Raw genomic sequence first — 19,348 nt, 5'->3', positions numbered from 1 at the left:
TATTCGCATATATACATAAACTATTCATTTCCTTAATTCCTTGCTTTTTAAACCTATAAATACCCCTCAAACCGTTTCAACTTCCCCACAACCAAATCCCCCACTCCTTCCATCAACTCAACTTCTCTCTCTCTCTCTCTCTCTCTCTCGCTCACATTTTCTATCATCATATCCTCAGCAAATTAAATGGCAAATCCCAGAATTAGCCTCGTTCTTTTTCTATCACTAATTGTGTTTGTGTTGGTGCTAGAGTCAGCCACGGGCACTGCAGTGACTTACAGTGTAACGAGTTTAGGAGCCAAAGCAGATGGTAAGACAGACTCAAGCAAGGCATTTCTTTCGGCATGGACCAAAGCGTGTGCCTCGGCGAGGCCCGCTGTGATATACGTCCCCGCAGGAAGGTTCTTGCTTGCCAATGTGGTGTTCAGTGGGCCATGCAAGAACACCGCCACCACCTTCCGCATCGCCGGCACCCTCGTGGCCCCATCGGATTACCGAGTCATTGGAAATGTCGGTAACTGGCTCTTCTTCCAGCATGTCAATGGGGTCACCATTTCTGGCGGAACTCTTGACGGCCAAGGTACTGCCCTCTGGGCTTGCAAGGCCTCAGCCAAGAGTTGCCCCACCGGAGCTACGGTAACATGAATTCTTCTCTCTCTCCAACTTAATTAATTGTCCTTGCCTTATTTTATGGTGATCGCCATCAGTCCCTTTCTTCGATCCATAGTTTCATATACAAGATATGAATCGATTCATATAATCAATTATTAGTCTATACATATATGCGCTATTAATTTATTCAATGCCTTGCGCGCATTAAGTAAAAAGTTGCTACTGAACGTTGAGATCGATGAGGAAGAGATTAGCTAATTAGGGCAATATTAATTTTTTGTCAGTTTTAATTGGTTACTCTCACATTTTACTTCACTTTCTGGCAAGTACGTAGTAGCTGAAGCAATTTAATTAATTAATTAATTATGGGTGGTTTAATTATTTTCTTGGAAATGGGATATGGACATGTAACTGATGATTCATTAGTTTCAGAGCATTGATTAGTCACATGAATTGGGTGAGGGCTTTAATGATCAACCAAGATCGATCATTCAGCCATATTGATTCTACTTTTGGAGGCCAATAGCTAGCTTGTGATCGAGTTTAGACTTAATTTAGATCAACTGCTTAATTCTGATGGTCTGATGGACCACATGATATGGTAATCTCAGGACCAGCCAAAATTCCGGGGAAGTTGCATATATAAAGCCATAAACCATGCATTAATTAATGTAAGCATATATATATATATATATATACCCTCTAGAGACTGGACTAATATACACTATACAGTAATCGCATGTGCATTTGCATTCTTTCCCCTCCATCACTCAGACACAATGTCTTCTGATCATCACTGAATTATCTCACAGAACAAGAAACATTAATTTATTAATTAATTGATAAATAATGTCACAAATACATGTGTAGCTAGCTTATAGCCTTGTATATAATATTAGCTACTGAGAATTCTAAAGGTCAACATACATACCCTTTTCTAATTAATTAATTGCTTCCATTCCGGATTTAATTATATTTAAGTTCAAATTATTCCACAAACTTTACTAAATACATATTGCACATGATATATATACATATCCCACAATATGTTGTGTACGTCTAATTTATTGTGTATATATGTGCGTGCAGACACTAGGTTTTTCCAACTCGAACAACATTGTGGTGAGCGGATTGGTATCCCTAAACAGCCAAATGTACCACATAGTCTTTAACGGCTGCCACAATGTGAAAATGCAAGGTGTCAAGGTTTCTGCCTCCGGCAATAGCCCCAACACCGACGGCATCCACGTCCAAATGTCAACCGGCGTCACCATCCTCAACTCTAAGATTGCAACCGGTGACGATTGTGTCTCAATTGGCCCTGGCACCACTAATTTGTGGATTGAAAACGTTGCATGTGGACCCGGCCATGGAATCAGGTACATAATTAAGTACATGAATATTCAAGTTATTTAGATTCGTTTATAGAATATTTGGGTACATTAATTTTCGTTGGATGTGCTTCTAAATTTAGCATTGATTGGTTGGTGGTGCAGCATTGGGAGTTTAGGCAAGGACCCACAGGAGGCTGGTGTGCAAAATGTTACAGTTAAAACAGCTACATTCACTGGCACTCAAAATGGTCTCAGAATCAAGTCGTGGGGAAGGCCCAGCACTGGGTTTGCTAGAAACATTCTTTTCCAACATGCTACAATGATCAATGTCCAAAATCCCATCGTTATTGATCAAAATTACTGTCCCAACAACAAAGGTTGCCCTGGTCAGGTAATTAATTAAGATATCAACAATGTGCAGTCTAATTTTTTGACAAAAATATTGGCATATACAATGTTCAATTTTGAAACCTATCAAAAGATTCATGGGCTTCCACATACAAGAGTGGAAACAAAAAAAAATGACCTTTATGGGCTATGCCAAGAACCACATGCTAAGCAAGAAAAAACCATTATCCTTCTCAACATAAAATCCCAATTCATGTTTTAGGCTGAAGTCAAACATGCTACAATACTTGGTGACATAAAAATGTTGCATTCTTACTGATCTGTATTTCTTTTTTCCTTTGTCAATTGTTTTAAACAGGTTTCTGGAGTTAAAATTAGTGATGTGACGTACCAAGATGTCCACGGAACATCGGCAACTGAAGTTGCAGTAAAATTCGATTGTAGCTCCAAGTACCCATGTAGCAGGATCAAATTGCAGGATGTGAAGCTAAGCTACAAGAACCAAGTAGCTGAAGCTTCATGCAGCCATGCTGATGGAACAGCCGCGGGTATGGTTCAGCCTTCAAGTTGTTTGTAGCTACCGATCTACGGGGTCTCAATCCCATTAAGCATACAAGGAAGGAAATATAAACTTCTGTCCTCAAGCTACCTAGTAAATGGGACAAGAGATCGAATTATACTAAATTATAGGTAGGAAGATTTTTAGTGTAGTATTAGTAGGTGAATGAATCAATTAAGAAAGTAATTGCATTCTTGAGCCTGTGGCGTAGGCAGCCCATTGGGCTTCCTTAGAGCCTGGCCCTGCAATCAGCAATTAAGCTGCATAGGCGCATAGCTAAGTTGTCCAATCCCCTTGGTGGATATATCATATATGTAAGGTGTTTGTAACTTTGTATCACCAACTACTGTTGTAAGCGATATGCTATATATGGTGCCTAAATTAATCTTAAATGTATTGGTTTGACAAGTGTTCTTGTGTTCTGTTTTCCAACTTTGGCACAGAAACAGGCTCTCTCTCTCTCTCTCTCTCTCTCTCTCTCTCTCTCTCTCTCTCTCCCTTTACACATGCAGTTACAAACACATATACATAGACGTCAATTTCCTTTGGATTACTTTCCCTGACTTGAGTTTTGCTTTAGAGATATTCATTTCATTTTCTGAATTAATATTTCAATCTTTCTGGTGATATGAATGTTCATTCAATTATTAGTCTTGATCCTATGTTCCAGTTTAAAGTTTGGACCAGTAATTTGTATCTTATTAATGAAAGTCTTGTAACTTGGTCAACAGATCCATAGGTTTGAAAGAACATGCAGTTAACAAAATGAATTTTACAGAACTGAGTAAAGCAACTGACAATTTCAGTGAGGAGTGAGGACAATGTGATTGGATTGGGAAAGATGGGAAGTATGTACAAGGCAACACTATCAAATGGTTGGTCTCTTGCGGTTAAGAGGCCGGTTATGCGACTCTGAACAATCTGAGAAACAATTCATATCTGAGCTATTGGCTCTAAGTAGATTGAGGCATCAAAACTTAATTCCCCTGCTGGGATTCTGCATATATAGAAAACAATGAGAAGCTTCTGGTATAAAAATACATGTCAAATGGGAGCCTTTATTATTGGTTACACCTTGTAGAGGAGGGTGATGGGGATACTAAGATGTTGGAATGGCCTCTGAGGCTTGGCATGGCTCCACCACAAGAGCAACTTCCGAATAGTCCACCGTAACATATATAAGCTCAAACTGTATCTTACTTTATCGTTATTTAATTTGAACCCAATATATCAAACTTTGGAGACACAATCATATAAAATCGTGGAGGAGTAATGTTTGTGTACCCAAATGACACAGATTCAGGGTTGTTTGTTAATTAATAGCGGGGTCTGGGACTCAGATTTTGTGAAGAAGGATGTGTACCCAAAGGAACCTATCACTAGTTCTTGTAACAGTCTGCACAAGACTTTGGTTGAATGGATTAGTCAAGTTTCAAGTAGCTTTTATTCTCAATGATGCCAGTGATAAATATTTGATTGGGCAAGGATTTGATGATGAGATCATGCATTGAGTTCCTTAAAGTTGCATGTGACTGTGTGCAGGCTGTGCAGCCATATCCATATCAGAGGCCAACAATGCTTCAACTATACAAAACAAGGTAAACACTACGGGGGAGAAATATGGCCTTGGTCGTGATTCTGGATTATTGATACAGCCCAGAAGCAGCTAACGATAGTAGAGATGAGAAACTTGAGCTTTAGAATCACAAAACAGAAAAATGATGATTGTTGAATTCTGTTTCAGAAGTTGATTTGTAGTAGGTATGAAAGTATCATAACAAAAATTGTTAATATGAGTATCTGTGTTATCACAATTGGTGTTGTTGATACATACTTATTTGTTTCATTTTAACTGGATATATATATAAATACACAGTCACACAGTCACAGACGTACATTACATACATGCAGTTTGAAGACATTGTCATGGAGGACTGTAAATGGCTTTGATATCCCACCAGGGCCACCACATAAAATTTGAGCTGGTGGCTAAATGATCGGTTAACCCTGCCAATAAATCAAACTACATTCCGGGACCTATGCTAGCCCTCTTCAAGTTTAAGGACATGTCCAATAGACGGGGGGAGCATCCATTAAGGTAGTTAAGCCCAACGTCAAATAAATCACAAGATTTTTTTTTAACTACACTCAACTTTTTTAGTAATTAACAAGTATTTATTCCGATTCATAATCATTAGTAAACACAAAAGTGAGAATCAACTTCATTTTCATTTTTATTAAAAATGCTTAATAAACAATGGGAATGACTTCTTCCCACTTCAATTCCTTCTCTCATCCATTCCTTCTCACTCCGATTCTTTTTCTCTTTCATTCTATATTAATAAACGTGACCCTAATTTTGTACATGCAAATATGCAACAAGGACTAAGGGTCACGTGACACTGGCATTGAAGGTGGAAGGTTATTGATATTTCTTCCAACGGTAACAAGGAAATTGCATATGGGCCAGGTGGGCTGGTTGAAGCTATGTGAAGGTGGGCTAGAGAGTGGTTTTCAAGTTGATGCCCAAAAATCACGTCCAATTATCTTGCTTCCCGAATTATTGTAAACAGTGCATAACGTACAGGTGTAACCTAAACGCTGATCTGATGAAGAAAAACAAACGTAAGTGCTGATATCACTGAAGAAAAAAAGAAAAGAAGAAAATAAAAAAGAGAGAAAGACTTTTACTTTTTTTTATCTTTTTCCTAATGAAAAATCATATTTGTGTAGACTGTAGACTGTAGAGTGTGTAGTGTGTAACTGAAATTTGTTTTAGCAGAGGAGAATAGACAAAGGTCCAGTCTCCAGTAGTAGAAGAGGTAAAGCAATGGCAGAAGTGAAGAACAAGCAAGTGATATTCAAAAACTATGTGGAAGGCATTCCCAAAGAGTCAGACATGTACGTTAGCGATGCTGCTACCATCAAGTTGAAGGTTCCAGAAGAAGCTTCAAATTCCGTGCTGGTCAAGAACCTCTTCTTGTCCTGTGATCCAGTGATGCGCATCCTTATGACAAAACCCGGAGATGAAACTTCATCTTATTTTACACCCTATTCCCCTGGCTCTGTAAGACACACCACTTATCACTTTTTCTTTCTCTTTTGAATCTCCCTTTGGCTTTCATTGCTCAGAAAAAGAAGATGCGCAAGAACGTTAACATGCCAAATGGGTTTTCAATTTTTGGGTTGAAGAATTTGTTTTCTAAAGCAGAAATTTCATCCCAATTAAGAACCGTTTATCCCATTTTTTTTTGTTAAAGTTGGACATTAATTGGTTCTTGGCCCCAAAATGACAGAACAGACAACAAAATTAAAATACTTGAAATGGGCTTTCCTTCTTATCTCATCTTTCAAAACCACTCAACTTTAATACGTAATTGCTTAGAAATTTTTAAACAATGGTCATGACTTCAATTCTTGCGCTAGTCAGATAGTTGACCAAATCGTGCATACATACTTTCAATGCTCTGTCAAGTTGATGTTGTATACAGTATTGAGACTGTAGTTGTTAACGATTCGATCTTGATGAAAACATTGTAGCCTCTGAGTGGGTATGGAGTAGCTAAAGTTTTGGATTCTGGGCACCCGGACTTTAAGGAAGGTGACTTAGTCTGGGGGACAACCAAATGGGAAGACTTCAGCCTAATCACTGTACCAGAAAGCCTCCATAAGATCCAACATGCTGATGTACCCCTTTCCTATTATACTGGTATTCTTGGTAAGTTGTTTGCTTAGCCAATGATGTTTCGATTGATCTGGGTTTAGAAAGGAAATTAAAGATTGTTCTTCATACTCATTGCTCAATTGTAGGTTTCTTGTATTGCCCCTTTAATCAATGGTGGCTTGCATCTCTTTTCTAGCTATTTCCTCCACTAGCACAGTCTGTGTGCCTTTCTCATGTCCTTTTACTTTTACTCTGAAAGCTCCCTGTAAATCTGTATGCATTTCTTTTTTTCCTTATTCTATAGGTATGCCCGGTATGACTGCCTATGCGGGATTCAATGAAGTATGCTCTCCTAAGAAGGGAGAATATGTCTTCATTTCAGCGGCATCTGGTGCAGTTGGTCAGCTTGTTGGACAATTCGCAAAATTGATGGGTTGTTATGTTGTTGGAAGTGCTGGAAGTAAAGAAAAGGTATAAAGTTGGCTTTTTTTTCCCCCAATTTGTAGTATGATTGTTTAGTTACATATGCTTGACAATGTTGGAGTATTGTAGTTTTCTTCATTTTTTGTGTGCAAATTCTTCATTCTTGGGTTGTTATGGTTGGATATGTTGGAAGTAAAGAAAGGGTATATACTTTTAGTTGGCATTTTCTTTCCACTTTACTTGCCATCTTCAAGATTTGTTGCATGTGGATTGTGGAGTGCGTCTGTCTGGATTATTAAAGTTTACAACAAACTGATATATATTCTTCTGCATTATTTTTATTCTAGGTTGACCTTTTGAAGAATAGACTTAAATTTGACGAAGCTTTCAATTATAAGGAAGAGCATGACTTGAATGCAGCTTTGAAAAGGTCAGTGCACAGTTCACATTAAATGGAGCCTTAATATCGATTGATGCATATTTAATTATTTATGTCCTGTGAGGGGTATAATTTCAGCTTCATCCATGAACACACAAATTTGAGAGGAGCTATAACATAGAGCTTCATCTATCTTGCAAATGTATGCAAAAAGTAACTCGCAGATAGGCTATGCAACTTAAAAGTTGGGCATAAACCAGGCCTATGCATTGAGGTTTAGCTATAAAAATAAAAAAAGCATTGAGAAATTAGCTAAGGACAGTAAAATCTTTAATCATCTAGAAATCATTGTGCCATTTCATGGTGTTGTTGCACAGAATTCGCCATCTGGATTCTTTATAGTGCAGGCAATGGAGTTAATGTGGATGGCTTCCCTTTGGACATTAGGTATATCAGAAACTTTGCCATCTGAAAATATTCTCTTTTTGTTGATTTTATGCATGTCTAATCATGCCCCCAACACTTTGGGAGGCAGATATGATATGTGGTGGCCGACATATCAGATAATCATGACATAAAAATGAAGAAAACGAATGAGTCTCGTGAGAATTAATGAGACTGAATATCAAACTATCATGTGTAAATTATAAGAGTTGCAAGGGGTAGCCTTTAACAACCTATGGTTTGATTGACAGTGGTTTGCATCATATCAGACCAAGCAGTTTTAGAGATATATATACTTTGAGCAATGAAACTCACACTTACTTGCATCAGGTACTTTCCAGAAGGCATTGACATATACTTTGAGAATGTTGGGGGCACAATGCTTGATGCAGTCCTCCTTAACATGAGGGTCCATGGCCGCATTGCAGTATGTGGAATGATTTCACAGTATAATCTTGATCATCCTGAAGGTGTGACAAATTTGATGTGTCTCATATATAAGAGGATTCATATGCAAGGATTTACAGTTCGTGATTACATTCACCTCTATCCCAATTACTTGGACTATATTCTGCCTCACATAAGAGAGGGAAGAGTGGTATATTTGGAAGACGTTGCTAAAGGCCTTGAGAATGGACCAGCAGCACTGGTAGGACTTTTTAGTGGTCGCAATGTTGGAAAACAAGTAGTTGTAGTTTCCTAGAATCCTAGCAATGAGTTGGCCTTTACTTGTATATCTTGTTGTGCCTGTGTTATATGTCCGTTTTGCTGTCTGGTACTAAATTTTCAGTGTCTTGTGTTGGTCAATGATGTAATTTAGGTTGGTTTGTGGGGGTTTTAAACAGACTGATTTTACTTGTGGGGAATTCGTGCTTACTCCAGGTACATAAAACAGCAAATAAACTATCTGATGTCTGCATTAGTGAATTTTACAACGTAATGTTATGCAAGAAAGTTTATATCACATTGGATGTTTCTCTTTATATCTCTTATTTTTAATTTCTTTCTTTTATTGTTGGAGGACTTGGAGCTACAAAGAGAAAGTAAAGCTGAGGTTGCATTTTTTATGATATGTAAAATTTTAATTCAAGAGCTCTCCGCATTAGTATGAATGTTTGATTGGGGCTTTCTTCTTTGGGCTTTTTCTTGGCTTATGGCCTTGGTCGTTCTGCTCTGGCCCATGTTGTTCTCCCTTTGGGCTTGTTGAGAAGTATTTCATAACAAAGAAGAAGAAAAAAAGTATGTGTAAATTATGTGATGCTTACATTGTAGAATTTTCCATTGATTTATGTGACACTTCAAATAATCTGCTTGATCTTAACTCCCAATCAATCAATCATCCCCAAACTCCATCTGAAGAACCAATTCAAATTTAAACAAGTTGTTTAGACAAAAAAAACAATTATGGTATCTTTTGATATTTAATGCTAAATAAAAATAGTAAGTAAATTTGGTATGATAAATTATTGTAGATTATCTGCCCTCTTGTTCATATTTAAATAAGAATTAGTTGGAGTTTACTTAATTAATAATATAGATGCAACTATAAGTTAAAAAACAAAATATACAGGTATTAAGTTGAAGTCAATTATTCATAATGTATATTTATTTATTTGAGTGTGGAAGACTTGAAGCATTCAATAACACTTATCTTGTACTATTTTGTGCTCAGTTACGTACATATCATCTTGTTTGACCGAAGCAAACGTACATATCATCATCTTTTATTTATTTATTTTTTTGGTCGAAATCTTTTATTTATTTAGTTACTTGCAAGTTGCAATATACGGATGAATTGCTGGCCGCTGACCCATGTAATTCATGGAGACTATTTCCGATGTACGGCCGGGATTTGTCAACTTTCAACCAAAAAACTAACCTAGCTCGATCATCATCCACTTTGTTTTTAGAGGAAAATACCCAAGTCAATAAGTTAAAGTCAATCAATCTAAATCTAATTAATATTCATTCAATGTTTGCGCTTATATTCAAACACTTTTACACTTTGTTTCCATCTCCTCCTCCTTTATAACTACTACAATAAGCTATATATGGCTGACTTTTAATTTGATCTTTTTGTTAATTCTAGTTGAGACTAATTCTCGTGAACCGACATATATATATGGTAATCATTTTAACAAACGAAGGCACTGCAACTTGGACCAATAATTTGATTTCGTACGTACATGCACCAGCCCCCCAGTAGAGTAGTACGTACACTTTTGAGTTTTGACACAGACTCCATTCTGCATCATATATAGCATGCATGGTAAACATCCCATTTGTTGTTGATTAAAATTGTATTTATCACCTCAGTGATAATATAAACAAATGGGAATATGGACGTAAAGTCATAAACAAAGAAGAATTAATTACTCTAAGGTACCTTTTACTTATTGTTTTTACTCTCTAGTGCACCAATTAGTTTTTTTTAATAACAAGGTAAGTTGCAGCTAGTTGGCTTATCTTGAAATCTGGTCAATTGTCATTTTATTTCCTTTTTGTCTTTCTCTTTCTTCTCTCTTCACGTTCATCTTCTCTCTTTATGCATTTATGCCATTTTAAGTCAAACTGCAATTTTTTGCATTTTCTGCAGTTTCTGAAACTGCATAAAAAACTATAGTTTATGCAGTTTACAGTGAACTGAAACTGCAGTTTCTGGAATTACAAGTGAACTTTCTGCAGTTTCTGAAACTGCAAGTGAACTGAAACTGCATAAAAAACTGCAGTTTATGCAGTTTACAGTGAACTGAAACTGCAGTTTCTGGAATTACAAGTGAACTTTCTGCAGTTTCTGAAACTGCAAGTGAACTGAAACTGCAGAAACTTTCATATGGTTGCTTACTAAACTGAAATCTTTGAGGAATTATTGTCATTTTGTGCTTTGGTATAGTAAACATACATTGTCATTTTATGGTTTTCATAAATAAAAACCATATTTCAATGAAAAAAAAAAAAAGAACGCTTCTAATCCTTTATTCTAAAATATCTTGGCCAACAACCTTATATAAAAGTTATATCTTTTCTAACCAACAAATCAGTATCAGACACTATCCATTTGTTAGCTTTTTATTAATTTTTTTGACCCGTTGCAGTTGTAAGGATATGGTTGGTATTTTGGTTTTTTCTGTGTCTATTTTGGTGATTACGTGGCATGAAGATCTAGTGAATTTGAAGCATGTGGCCCACAAAAGAAGAATATGCCGTTGAGTTTTTGTAGGATGTGACCTGCAAAGTAAGAATGAGGCATTGGGTGTGTTTGGTTAATAAAAAATGTTGTCAGTACCTTATAATTAATGGACTCAACAAAGAAAGTGGATTCCGTTTCGTACAAACTAGACCTTTTTTTATGTTAACCCGTACAAAGTACTTTCAAACACACTTTTCTACCTATAATCACGTTGACTTTTTATTAAAAATAAGATTATTTACCCTTTTAATTATATATATATTTTGCCACTAATTTTATATTGTATTTTAACTAACTGAATTGTTGATATTTTAAATTTCTATTCGAATATCATTTCTATAAAAAATTAAACAAATCATAAACCATTAAAAAGTTTGATTTTGTTGAAATAATTAAACAAATATATTGCTTTCAACAAATATTTAAAAATAATGACAATTTAATCAAACAATTAAATGGTTTTCGAAATCTAATTTTTGTATGTATAATCTTTGAATAATGACTTAAAATGTTAAAATTTTATATTATTGAAATATAATTTAGAATAAAACCCACAAAAAATCCCGTAATAAATTTATTTAAAAATCCCTTAATGGAAGCTCCTCATAAATAAATTTGTAAATGTTGTATATAAGAATTAGTTGCTCACTTTTGGAAAAATATTGGAGAATGCTATCCACCTTCTCTTTTATGAGAGAAGTTTTACTCATTCCCTTTAATTAGGGTGTATACTCACCTCGCTTTTCAAATCATGACATCTATTTAAAAAATTAACCTGAGTTAACTTATTATTTTTTTTATTTTTATTTTTTGCACAAAACTATCTCTCTCACATTTTCTCTCTCTCCCCAACTCACCTCCTCCTCTCGCCTCTCTCATCTCTCTCGATTTCCCCTGCCGCCACCACCCCCCAAAACCCAGCCCCTTTCACCTCTATGACTTGAATCCAATGTTAATGTCCACGATCTCATAGCTCAAACTACGTTCACCATCATTAATGGCTATTAATCTTTCCTTGCACCAGCTGGCGAGGGTGTCATCACCATTGGATAGGATTGAGGACTCAGAGCAGTATCTGATGCAGCCGGCTCACCGTTGGTTCCGTGGATGCCGTAACACGTGGCAAGGTTGGAAACCACTTGTGGAAGTTGAAGAAGTCTTTGAACAGAGGCCATATTTAGTCTGATGTGGCCTTTGTAAGCCTTACACAAACTTTGCCTTCCCACTTTGTCTGTGATTCTTGATCCATGAGATTTGATAGGCAAAGATAATATTTTTTGGACAAATTACACAAAAGTACCTCAACTAACCACCCTAATTCACTTGAGTACTCCAATTAAAAAAAGTTGCTCATAGGTACCTCAATTACTGATTTTGCACACCCAGGTACCTCTGTCAACTTTTCCGTTTAAGGACCGTTAACTGCCTACGTGGCGTGCTGATATGGTTTTTAAAAAATGCCACGTGGACAAAAAAATAATAAAAAATTTTAAAAATGAAATAATTATTTAAAAAACTTAAAAAAAAAAAAAAAAAACCCAGCAACCCAGCAACCTCGCATCCCCGATCCCTTCTCCCTCCGCCTCCCCCCGTCGGCCACCCAACCCACCCACCTCCCTCCCCCTCTACAGCCACCAGCTTCACCCCTCCCCTTCCCTTTCCCACCAGCCCCCTCACTAAGCCCCAGCCCCAGCCCCAGCCCCGCCTTGCTCAGATCTGCTCGCCGCGCCCCGCCTTGCCCCGACAAGCCGCGCCCAACCTTGCCCCGACAAGCCACGCCGAACCTTGCCACGCCCAGTCGCTCCCAGCTTTGCCACACCCAGCAGCGCCCAGCCTTGCCTATCTTTTTGTCTGATGGTGGGTCACTGAATTGGGTGGCCGACGCAGGGGAGGAAGGCTCGGGGCTGGGGTTTCGGAGAGAGAGAGAGAGAGAGAGGGTGGGTGGCTGGGGTCGGCGACAAGGTGGCTGGGGTCGGAAGGGTGGGTGGTTGGGGTCGGAGGGTCTTGGAGGGAGGGGTGGGAGGCGGGGGGAGGGATGCTGCAACAGTGCTCCACTTTTTCTTTGTTTTTTTTGTTTTTTTTGTTTTTTTAATTTAATTATTATGTTTTTAATTTTTTTAGTTTTTTAAAATAATTATTTCATTTTTTAAAGTTTATTTAATTTTTTATTATTTTTTGTCCACGTGGCATTTTTTTAAAACCATATCAGCACGCCACGTAGGCAGTTAACGGTCCTTAAACGGAAAAGTTGACGAAGGTACCTGGGTGTGCAAAATCAGTAATTGAGGTACCTATGAGCAACTTTTTTTAATTGAGGTACTCAAGTGAATTAGGGTGGTTAGTTGAGGTACTTTTGTGAAATTTGCCCATATTTTTTTATTTATAAAATTGGACAAGCGAATATCTCTGATTGTTGTGGTCCTGTGTAAAGATGACTATGTACAAATTTAATTTTCTTTCCCATTTTGCTAAATTAAAGAAATTAGAATAATGTGGCATAGATTGCCTGAATGCAATGAGTCTTGTCTGGGCCATTCATTTGCTTTGGGCCCATAGACGAAAAGACAGATGCTAGAGGTGGTTGCTTGAGGCAGAGAGATAAATGGAGAGAGGTGAGAGGGGCTGGGTTTTGGAGGGTGGCGGCGGCAAGGGAGATCGAGAGAGATGAGAGAAGCGAAAGGAGAAAGGTGAGTCGGAGAGAGAGAGAGAGAAATTTGTGTAAAAAAATATATATATATATAATATGTTAATTCATAGTTAATTTTTAAAACATATGTCATGATTTAAGAAGGGAGGTGAGCATATACCCTAGTTAAAGGAGGTGAGCAAAACTGCTCTCCTCTTTTATTACTCTCATTCCATAATGTATTTTCATGATAAAAACCGTTCATTTTTTAGATAGTTATTTGAAAATTATCTCTACAAAAAATTAACTAAATCAGAAATCGTTTAGTTATAAAATTATTACAAAATAAACAAAAGGTGAATCAAATTGTTACTAAAACCACCTATTTATTTGATCACAGTTACATAACCAAACGATTTTTAATTTGATTACTTTTTTGCAGAGATAATCTTTATAGTTAAATTTAAAAAATGAACGATTTTGATCATAAATTTATACTTTAGAATGAAAATAATAATAAAAAATTAATAAAAAAATAGATTAAAGAAGATGATAACATTTATTTTTTAATTATGGAGGGAAAATGTAGACGACTTTTTATACCCAAAAAAGGTTTTTTTGTTTCAAAAAAAGGTAGAAGACTTTCTTGTCACTGTGTCACATACATCCGTGAACGTAAAGTCGTAAAGTGGTATTAAATAGGTGACATATGAGTATATGACAGACTAAGACTACACTAGCTGTAGTCGGTGATGCATCGAGGAGGTCCCGGTCATGCCCACCTTGACAGTACAAAAACAATTTCGGTATGTTGATTGGTTGAAAATTGAAGAGGTCTTACTTGGCCAAAAAAAAAGAAGAGGTCTTCTTCGCCACTTTGATAATTGAAGCTGCTCTTAAATTCTTAATCTAAGTGTACGTGTCGAGGTATATAAAGTGAAAGCGTGCTACGCTATGTATCATTAAGTAGTAATTATATTTTTTTCTTGGAATAATATTATTATATTCATTCCATCAAATATTGCATGTGTCTAGCTACTACAGTAATTTAGATACCGATGCATGATTAATTATATCTCGCTCTCAAGTCTCATCAATTAATTTGCTGTTTGCTATTTGCTTTGCGGTTAACCCATTTCCATCTCCTGATCAGGGGGTCAGGCCCACTGGCCCACAGCATGTGATCGTTAGATTACTTAATCCCATGAATATCGATGTATATTAGACACTCATGAGTTTGCTGGTGCATGGCTGTCAGGAGGTTATCATACTTGATGTTAAGTATTATTAATAATTTCCATATATCTATGCATATTAGTCTTTTTATACTATTTATTCTAGACTCTCGATCTGTATATATATATATATATATTAATATTATATGATCTAGTTAACTTAATTATTTATACTATAGGTAATTAATTTATCCTGATCACTCTCAACTCTCAAGGCTGTTATGCATGAGTGAGTCATGCGATGCAATGGATGGAGACAAGTTATAACTTTGTTTGGTGTGGATAGACGTAGCACAAGTGGACAACTAGTAGTGTCTAGTTGTCTTTTTTTTATTTGACAAAGTAATAGGTAGTTGGCATATTTTATCAGACCAAGAAAAAGGTTGGCATACATTTACCTTTGTTTCGCCACTATAAATATGCATGTATTCGTCCTTTGGATTCCGTACCCACTACCCACCCTCTTCGATCATTTCCATGTTTAATTGGTATGATTTGTTTTGATCGAGAGCCAATCTCTAATCTCTAATATTATTTGTAGCTAGCCCATCCTGATCGATCCATCCATCTAAACCACTATATACAACATATTTACGGAGTGCAGTGCAATTACGTACACACACAAATATTTACTATTACGTAGAATGGAAAGCTCATTTCCGAATCACCATCATCGACTCCTTCCTTTGGAGATCGTAGAGGAAATTCTGTTGCAACTGCCAGTGAAGTCGCTGCTCCGTTTCAGATGCGTATCCAAGTCATGGCTTGCTCTCATTTCCGACTCAAAGTTCGTTAAGTCACACCTCAACCGATCCATCACCAAACAAGATCCTCATCATCATCATCATCACCATCATGTGCTCATCTCATCTTTACCCCTCCTGCAGTCCGTACACGTACAAGTCAATACTATGAATGCAACGGCGGTGGCAGATGCAGAAGCACAAGGCACAACTGTTGTGGAGGCGCTTGACTACCCTGTGGCGGTGAGCCCGCCAGTTAAAGACATCAAGATTGTTGGTTCTTGCAATGGCCTCTTATGTTTGGTGCTTGACTCGGAGCGAATAATCACATACAATCCATCTACCAGGCACGTCCATCAAGTACCCAGCCTCAGCTTCACTCAGGGCAAGGACTACTTTTATGGTTTTGGTTACGATTCATGCATCGATGACTGTAAAATAGTAAGGGCCACTTCTTCCAGTAAAAATGGCAATTTCCTCACCGAAATTGACATCTTTACTTTGAAGACCAATACATGGAGAAGAAGCAAAAGCCTCCCTTTTTATTTCCTGTTTAACGTGGTGGGTACCCTTTTGAATGGGGCTCTCCACTGGGCAGTCCGTCGTGGAAAGACAACTACTAGTTCTGCTGATCATGATGATCAGAGGCCTTTCGTAGTCGTTTCTTTTGATCTGACGGAGGAGACATACCGAGAAGTGGAACTGCCAGGTGATGGTGACAAGAACTTCTCATTCTATGGATTGGGGGTTTTGGGAGGATGCCTGAGTATGCTTCACAGTCCCCATGGCTCTGATTATCAAGTTTGGGTTATGAAGGAGTACGGCTTGAAGGCATCTTGGACCATATTCACAACCATTCCCCAGAAGATGGATTCTGAATACATGGGCTTAATGTCACTTTTGTGCAGTTTAAACAATGGTGAAATTTTCATGCTCTTGCATCAAAGGAAGCTAGTGATATACAATCCGTTACACAGAAATTTTCGAACTATATTGAATGGGGACATAGACTCTTCCCATGTGGCTTTATACCTGGAGACTCTAGTTTCACCCAACATCAAGTCATCAATACTGATCGAGTAAAGCGCAAGACGAATAAAAGATCGATCAAGAATCAACAGAAGAAGATCAAGGTGATCGATGAGGCACAGTTACTCAACCAATTGTTACATATATGTATGTATATCTTTTAGATTTCACAGTTCAACAATTACTCATGAGTTCGATCAATTTCATTTCGCATGCAGTATGTGTTTCTATTTTAGGTGGGTTTTGTTTGTTTCTTTGCTTGTTTGTTAATGAGAGTCAAAGATTCACATATAACAACCTTAATTTGAAGATTTGTAATTTCTAGCTTCTATGTAATTAAATCGGTAACTACAAATCAAACGAAAGCAAAGTGTTAATGAATTTTGTCCAAAAGTGTGGCGATTTGTTCTTATCTCTTCTCAAATAATGCCAAAATGTTTTTCTTTTAATTAGAATATTAGATATTCCGTTGCCTTCAAATCTTTTGACACTTAATTTAAGTTTAATGTAAAATATTTTGAAGGAAAACTTCAATCATTGCACAATCTAAATAGGCTATTAGCCTAATTTTGTAATAATACTTATCACTCTAGAGTGTCGACATATATTATTACCTCTTTCTATGATCATAAGATAATCTTGAACAGAGTATTAAATATTTGGAATAAAAAATGGAAAAGATTTGGTACCTCAATGATGTGGCTTAATTTGTGCCTCAATCCCATGTGTCAAAATTAATTGGTGCACATCACTTTTTAATTTGTTAATGACTATACACTTTAAAATATTAAATTAAAATTATTTTTATTGAAAGACCATGCATCTTACCCATTACTAATCCAATAGTTGTAATTCATAGTATTGGATTGTTTATTCCCATCTTCAATACGTGCACATTCTTTTTCTCTAGGGTTGTTTTTTTTTTTTTTTTTGTAAATGAGGGCTGGAAAAAACTTACCTATCCCCATGTTGTAGTGATGTGACACCCTTGAAAAGAGAGATAGAGACAAGAGATAAGAGAAATTAAGAGAGAGAGAGAGAGAGAGAGAGAGAGAAAGAGAGTGAGAGAAGAGAGAAATTAAGCCAATGAGAGAGAGGGAGAGGATGCCATGTTATATCACATAGGGGAATAAATAAGTTAATTCTTTTCATCGGGGTTTCTTTGGGTTTTTCATCTCAAACATTCAACAATCAGCTCTTTGATCCATCTCCATAAGGTGTCATCTCAACTCATAAATATGTATATATTAATTATGAAATTGTATTGTAATTATAGAGAGAGAACAAGAGAAAATAAGTAAAGAACAATACGTACTAATATGTCTTCTTTATTTTGGCAAACCTTAGAACTTGTGGTGTTAGTGAAGGATAGAAGAAGACTGGAGAAGAGGTTGTGGGTTAATTAGAACGATTGGGCGCGTGAGAAATTTGTGGATGAATTAATACTTTCAAAGTTGAATTGAAACTCTTTGATTTTTTTTTTCTTTTCCAGTTTGAATTTTGAAAGTTGCGGGTGGGCAATCTGGTGGCCAATATTTGCACCTAGAGATTTTTAGACCGTAATCCTTCAATACAACTTCAAGAATAAAACTTGCATGTCCCTATGATAGGGGACGTGACATCCCTCCCAAGAGAGAGACAAAGACATAACTAAGAGAAAGAGAAAGAGAAAGCTAGGGGCTGGAGAGAAGGAGAGGGGGAGAGAGAGACAAAGACATAGATGAGAGGGAGGGATGCCACATCTCTTATTTCCGTGATAGGCAAGTCCTTCTCGAACCTCAAATACAAACATCTTTATTGATAGATGATTGAATCCATGAAATCCTTCAATGTTGAAGGGAATTTGGTTTTGAATGAAGTATATATAGCACAATATACGTAGAATACATAAAAGAAACGCTATATATCTAATATATATATATAAGGAGTACTCTAAAACTAACAAATTAGCAAATTAATACGAAACTAACTATGCTTTTATGACCACCACATAACTAATCTCATAATCCGAACCGTCAATTATTTAGGCTATACTTCAAAAATCATCGTTGCAAAAAATCAACTAAATCGGAAATCATTTGATCATCTAATTGAGATCAAATAAATATACAATCAGTGTTTTTGATAAAAGGATTTAAATAGTTGTTGTTATAATCAAATGACTAAATAACTTCCAATTTTGGAGATTTTTTACAAAGATAATCTTTGAAGTATAACCTAAAAAATAGACGGTTCAAATTTTGAGATTAAATTGTGTGGTGGGCCCAATAGAGTGGTTAGCTTTGTATTAACTTACTAACTAGTTAGTATTAGAGCATTTTTGTATATATATACAAGTAGTTGTCAATAAGAGGAAACATCGATGAACTAATATTATTGTTTGGGACTATCATTGAGTAACACAACATATAGGAGCCTTGTTTCCTCCTTATATGAGCTCGATCATGATGAATCCTTACTTGCTAAATGTTAATTTGAATCCCTTTATTCATCCACATTATGGACACATATTTAACCTAAACTACCCAATCATGATCATCTTCATCTATGAGATTATAATATATCAAACAGAATCCCAAATTCCCAATTGAGAGAAACAGTCACAATCAACTATGAGTGAAAGAGTGAAACTTGGGGTTTGCAACACAATATCTGAATATCAATATGGGTTTTGAACTTCGACCAAAACAAAAAAAAAATATGGGTTTTGAACTCAAGGGGACTGGGAATTATGGGTTATGGGCTTATAGGTGGGCTGGGCT

The 19,348-nt window shown here is 36.6% G+C and overlaps 3 protein-coding genes and 1 pseudogene across 3 annotated transcripts; all 4 read left to right on the top strand.

Annotated features, from left to right (window-relative positions):
- The first annotated feature begins 186 nt into the window (after positions 1 to 186).
- On the top strand, positions 187 to 2,871 carry LOC147285868 (polygalacturonase-like). Its single transcript, XM_086242934.1, has 4 exons — positions 187 to 636; positions 1,702 to 1,991; positions 2,109 to 2,337; positions 2,653 to 2,871. Exons 1-4 carry the CDS (start codon positions 187 to 189, stop codon positions 2,869 to 2,871), a joined length of 1,188 nt encoding a protein of 395 aa, XP_086099060.1.
- Positions 2,872 to 3,481: 610 nt separating this feature from the next.
- LOC147285867 (probably inactive leucine-rich repeat receptor-like protein kinase At5g48380) lies at positions 3,482 to 4,523 on the top strand (annotated as a pseudogene).
- Positions 4,524 to 5,513: 990 nt separating this feature from the next.
- On the top strand, positions 5,514 to 8,727 carry LOC147285866 (2-alkenal reductase (NADP(+)-dependent)-like). Its single transcript, XM_086243240.1, has 5 exons — positions 5,514 to 5,920; positions 6,394 to 6,571; positions 6,822 to 6,988; positions 7,288 to 7,370; positions 8,094 to 8,727. Exons 1-5 carry the CDS (start codon positions 5,684 to 5,686, stop codon positions 8,464 to 8,466), a joined length of 1,038 nt encoding a protein of 345 aa, XP_086099366.1. The 5' UTR covers positions 5,514 to 5,683; the 3' UTR covers positions 8,467 to 8,727.
- A 6,542-nt stretch (positions 8,728 to 15,269) lies between these two features.
- On the top strand, positions 15,270 to 16,964 carry LOC147285865 (F-box/kelch-repeat protein At3g23880-like). The gene has a single exon (XM_086244481.1). The coding sequence runs from the start codon at positions 15,459 to 15,461 to the stop codon at positions 16,638 to 16,640; it is 1,182 nt and encodes a 393-aa protein (XP_086100607.1). The 5' UTR covers positions 15,270 to 15,458; the 3' UTR covers positions 16,641 to 16,964.
- Positions 16,965 to 19,348: the final 2,384 nt, after the last annotated feature.

The sequence above is a fragment of the Dryas octopetala genome, chromosome 5 (genome assembly GCF_963921425.1).
Source record: "Dryas octopetala chromosome 5, drDryOcto1.1, whole genome shotgun sequence".
NCBI lineage: Eukaryota > Viridiplantae > Streptophyta > Magnoliopsida > Rosales > Rosaceae > Dryas > Dryas octopetala.
This window is presented reverse-complemented; position numbering and strand designations above follow the sequence as displayed.

Coding starts and splice junctions, on each gene's coding strand:
- LOC147285868 (XM_086242934.1), top strand. CDS start 187: ATGGCAAATCCCAGAATTAGCCTCGTTCTTTTTCTATCACTAATTGTG. Junction 637..1,701: donor GTTGCCCCACCGGAGCTACG/GTAACATGAATT, acceptor ATGTGCGTGCAG/ACACTAGGTTTTTCCAACTC. Junction 2,338..2,652: donor ACAAAGGTTGCCCTGGTCAG/GTAATTAATTAA, acceptor TGTTTTAAACAG/GTTTCTGGAGTTAAAATTAG.
- LOC147285866 (XM_086243240.1), top strand. CDS start 5,684: ATGGCAGAAGTGAAGAACAAGCAAGTGATATTCAAAAACTATGTGGAA. Junction 6,572..6,821: donor CTATTATACTGGTATTCTTG/GTAAGTTGTTTG, acceptor CTTATTCTATAG/GTATGCCCGGTATGACTGCC. Junction 6,989..7,287: donor GTGCTGGAAGTAAAGAAAAG/GTATAAAGTTGG, acceptor TTTTTATTCTAG/GTTGACCTTTTGAAGAATAG.
- LOC147285865 (XM_086244481.1), top strand. CDS start 15,459: ATGGAAAGCTCATTTCCGAATCACCATCATCGACTCCTTCCTTTGGAG.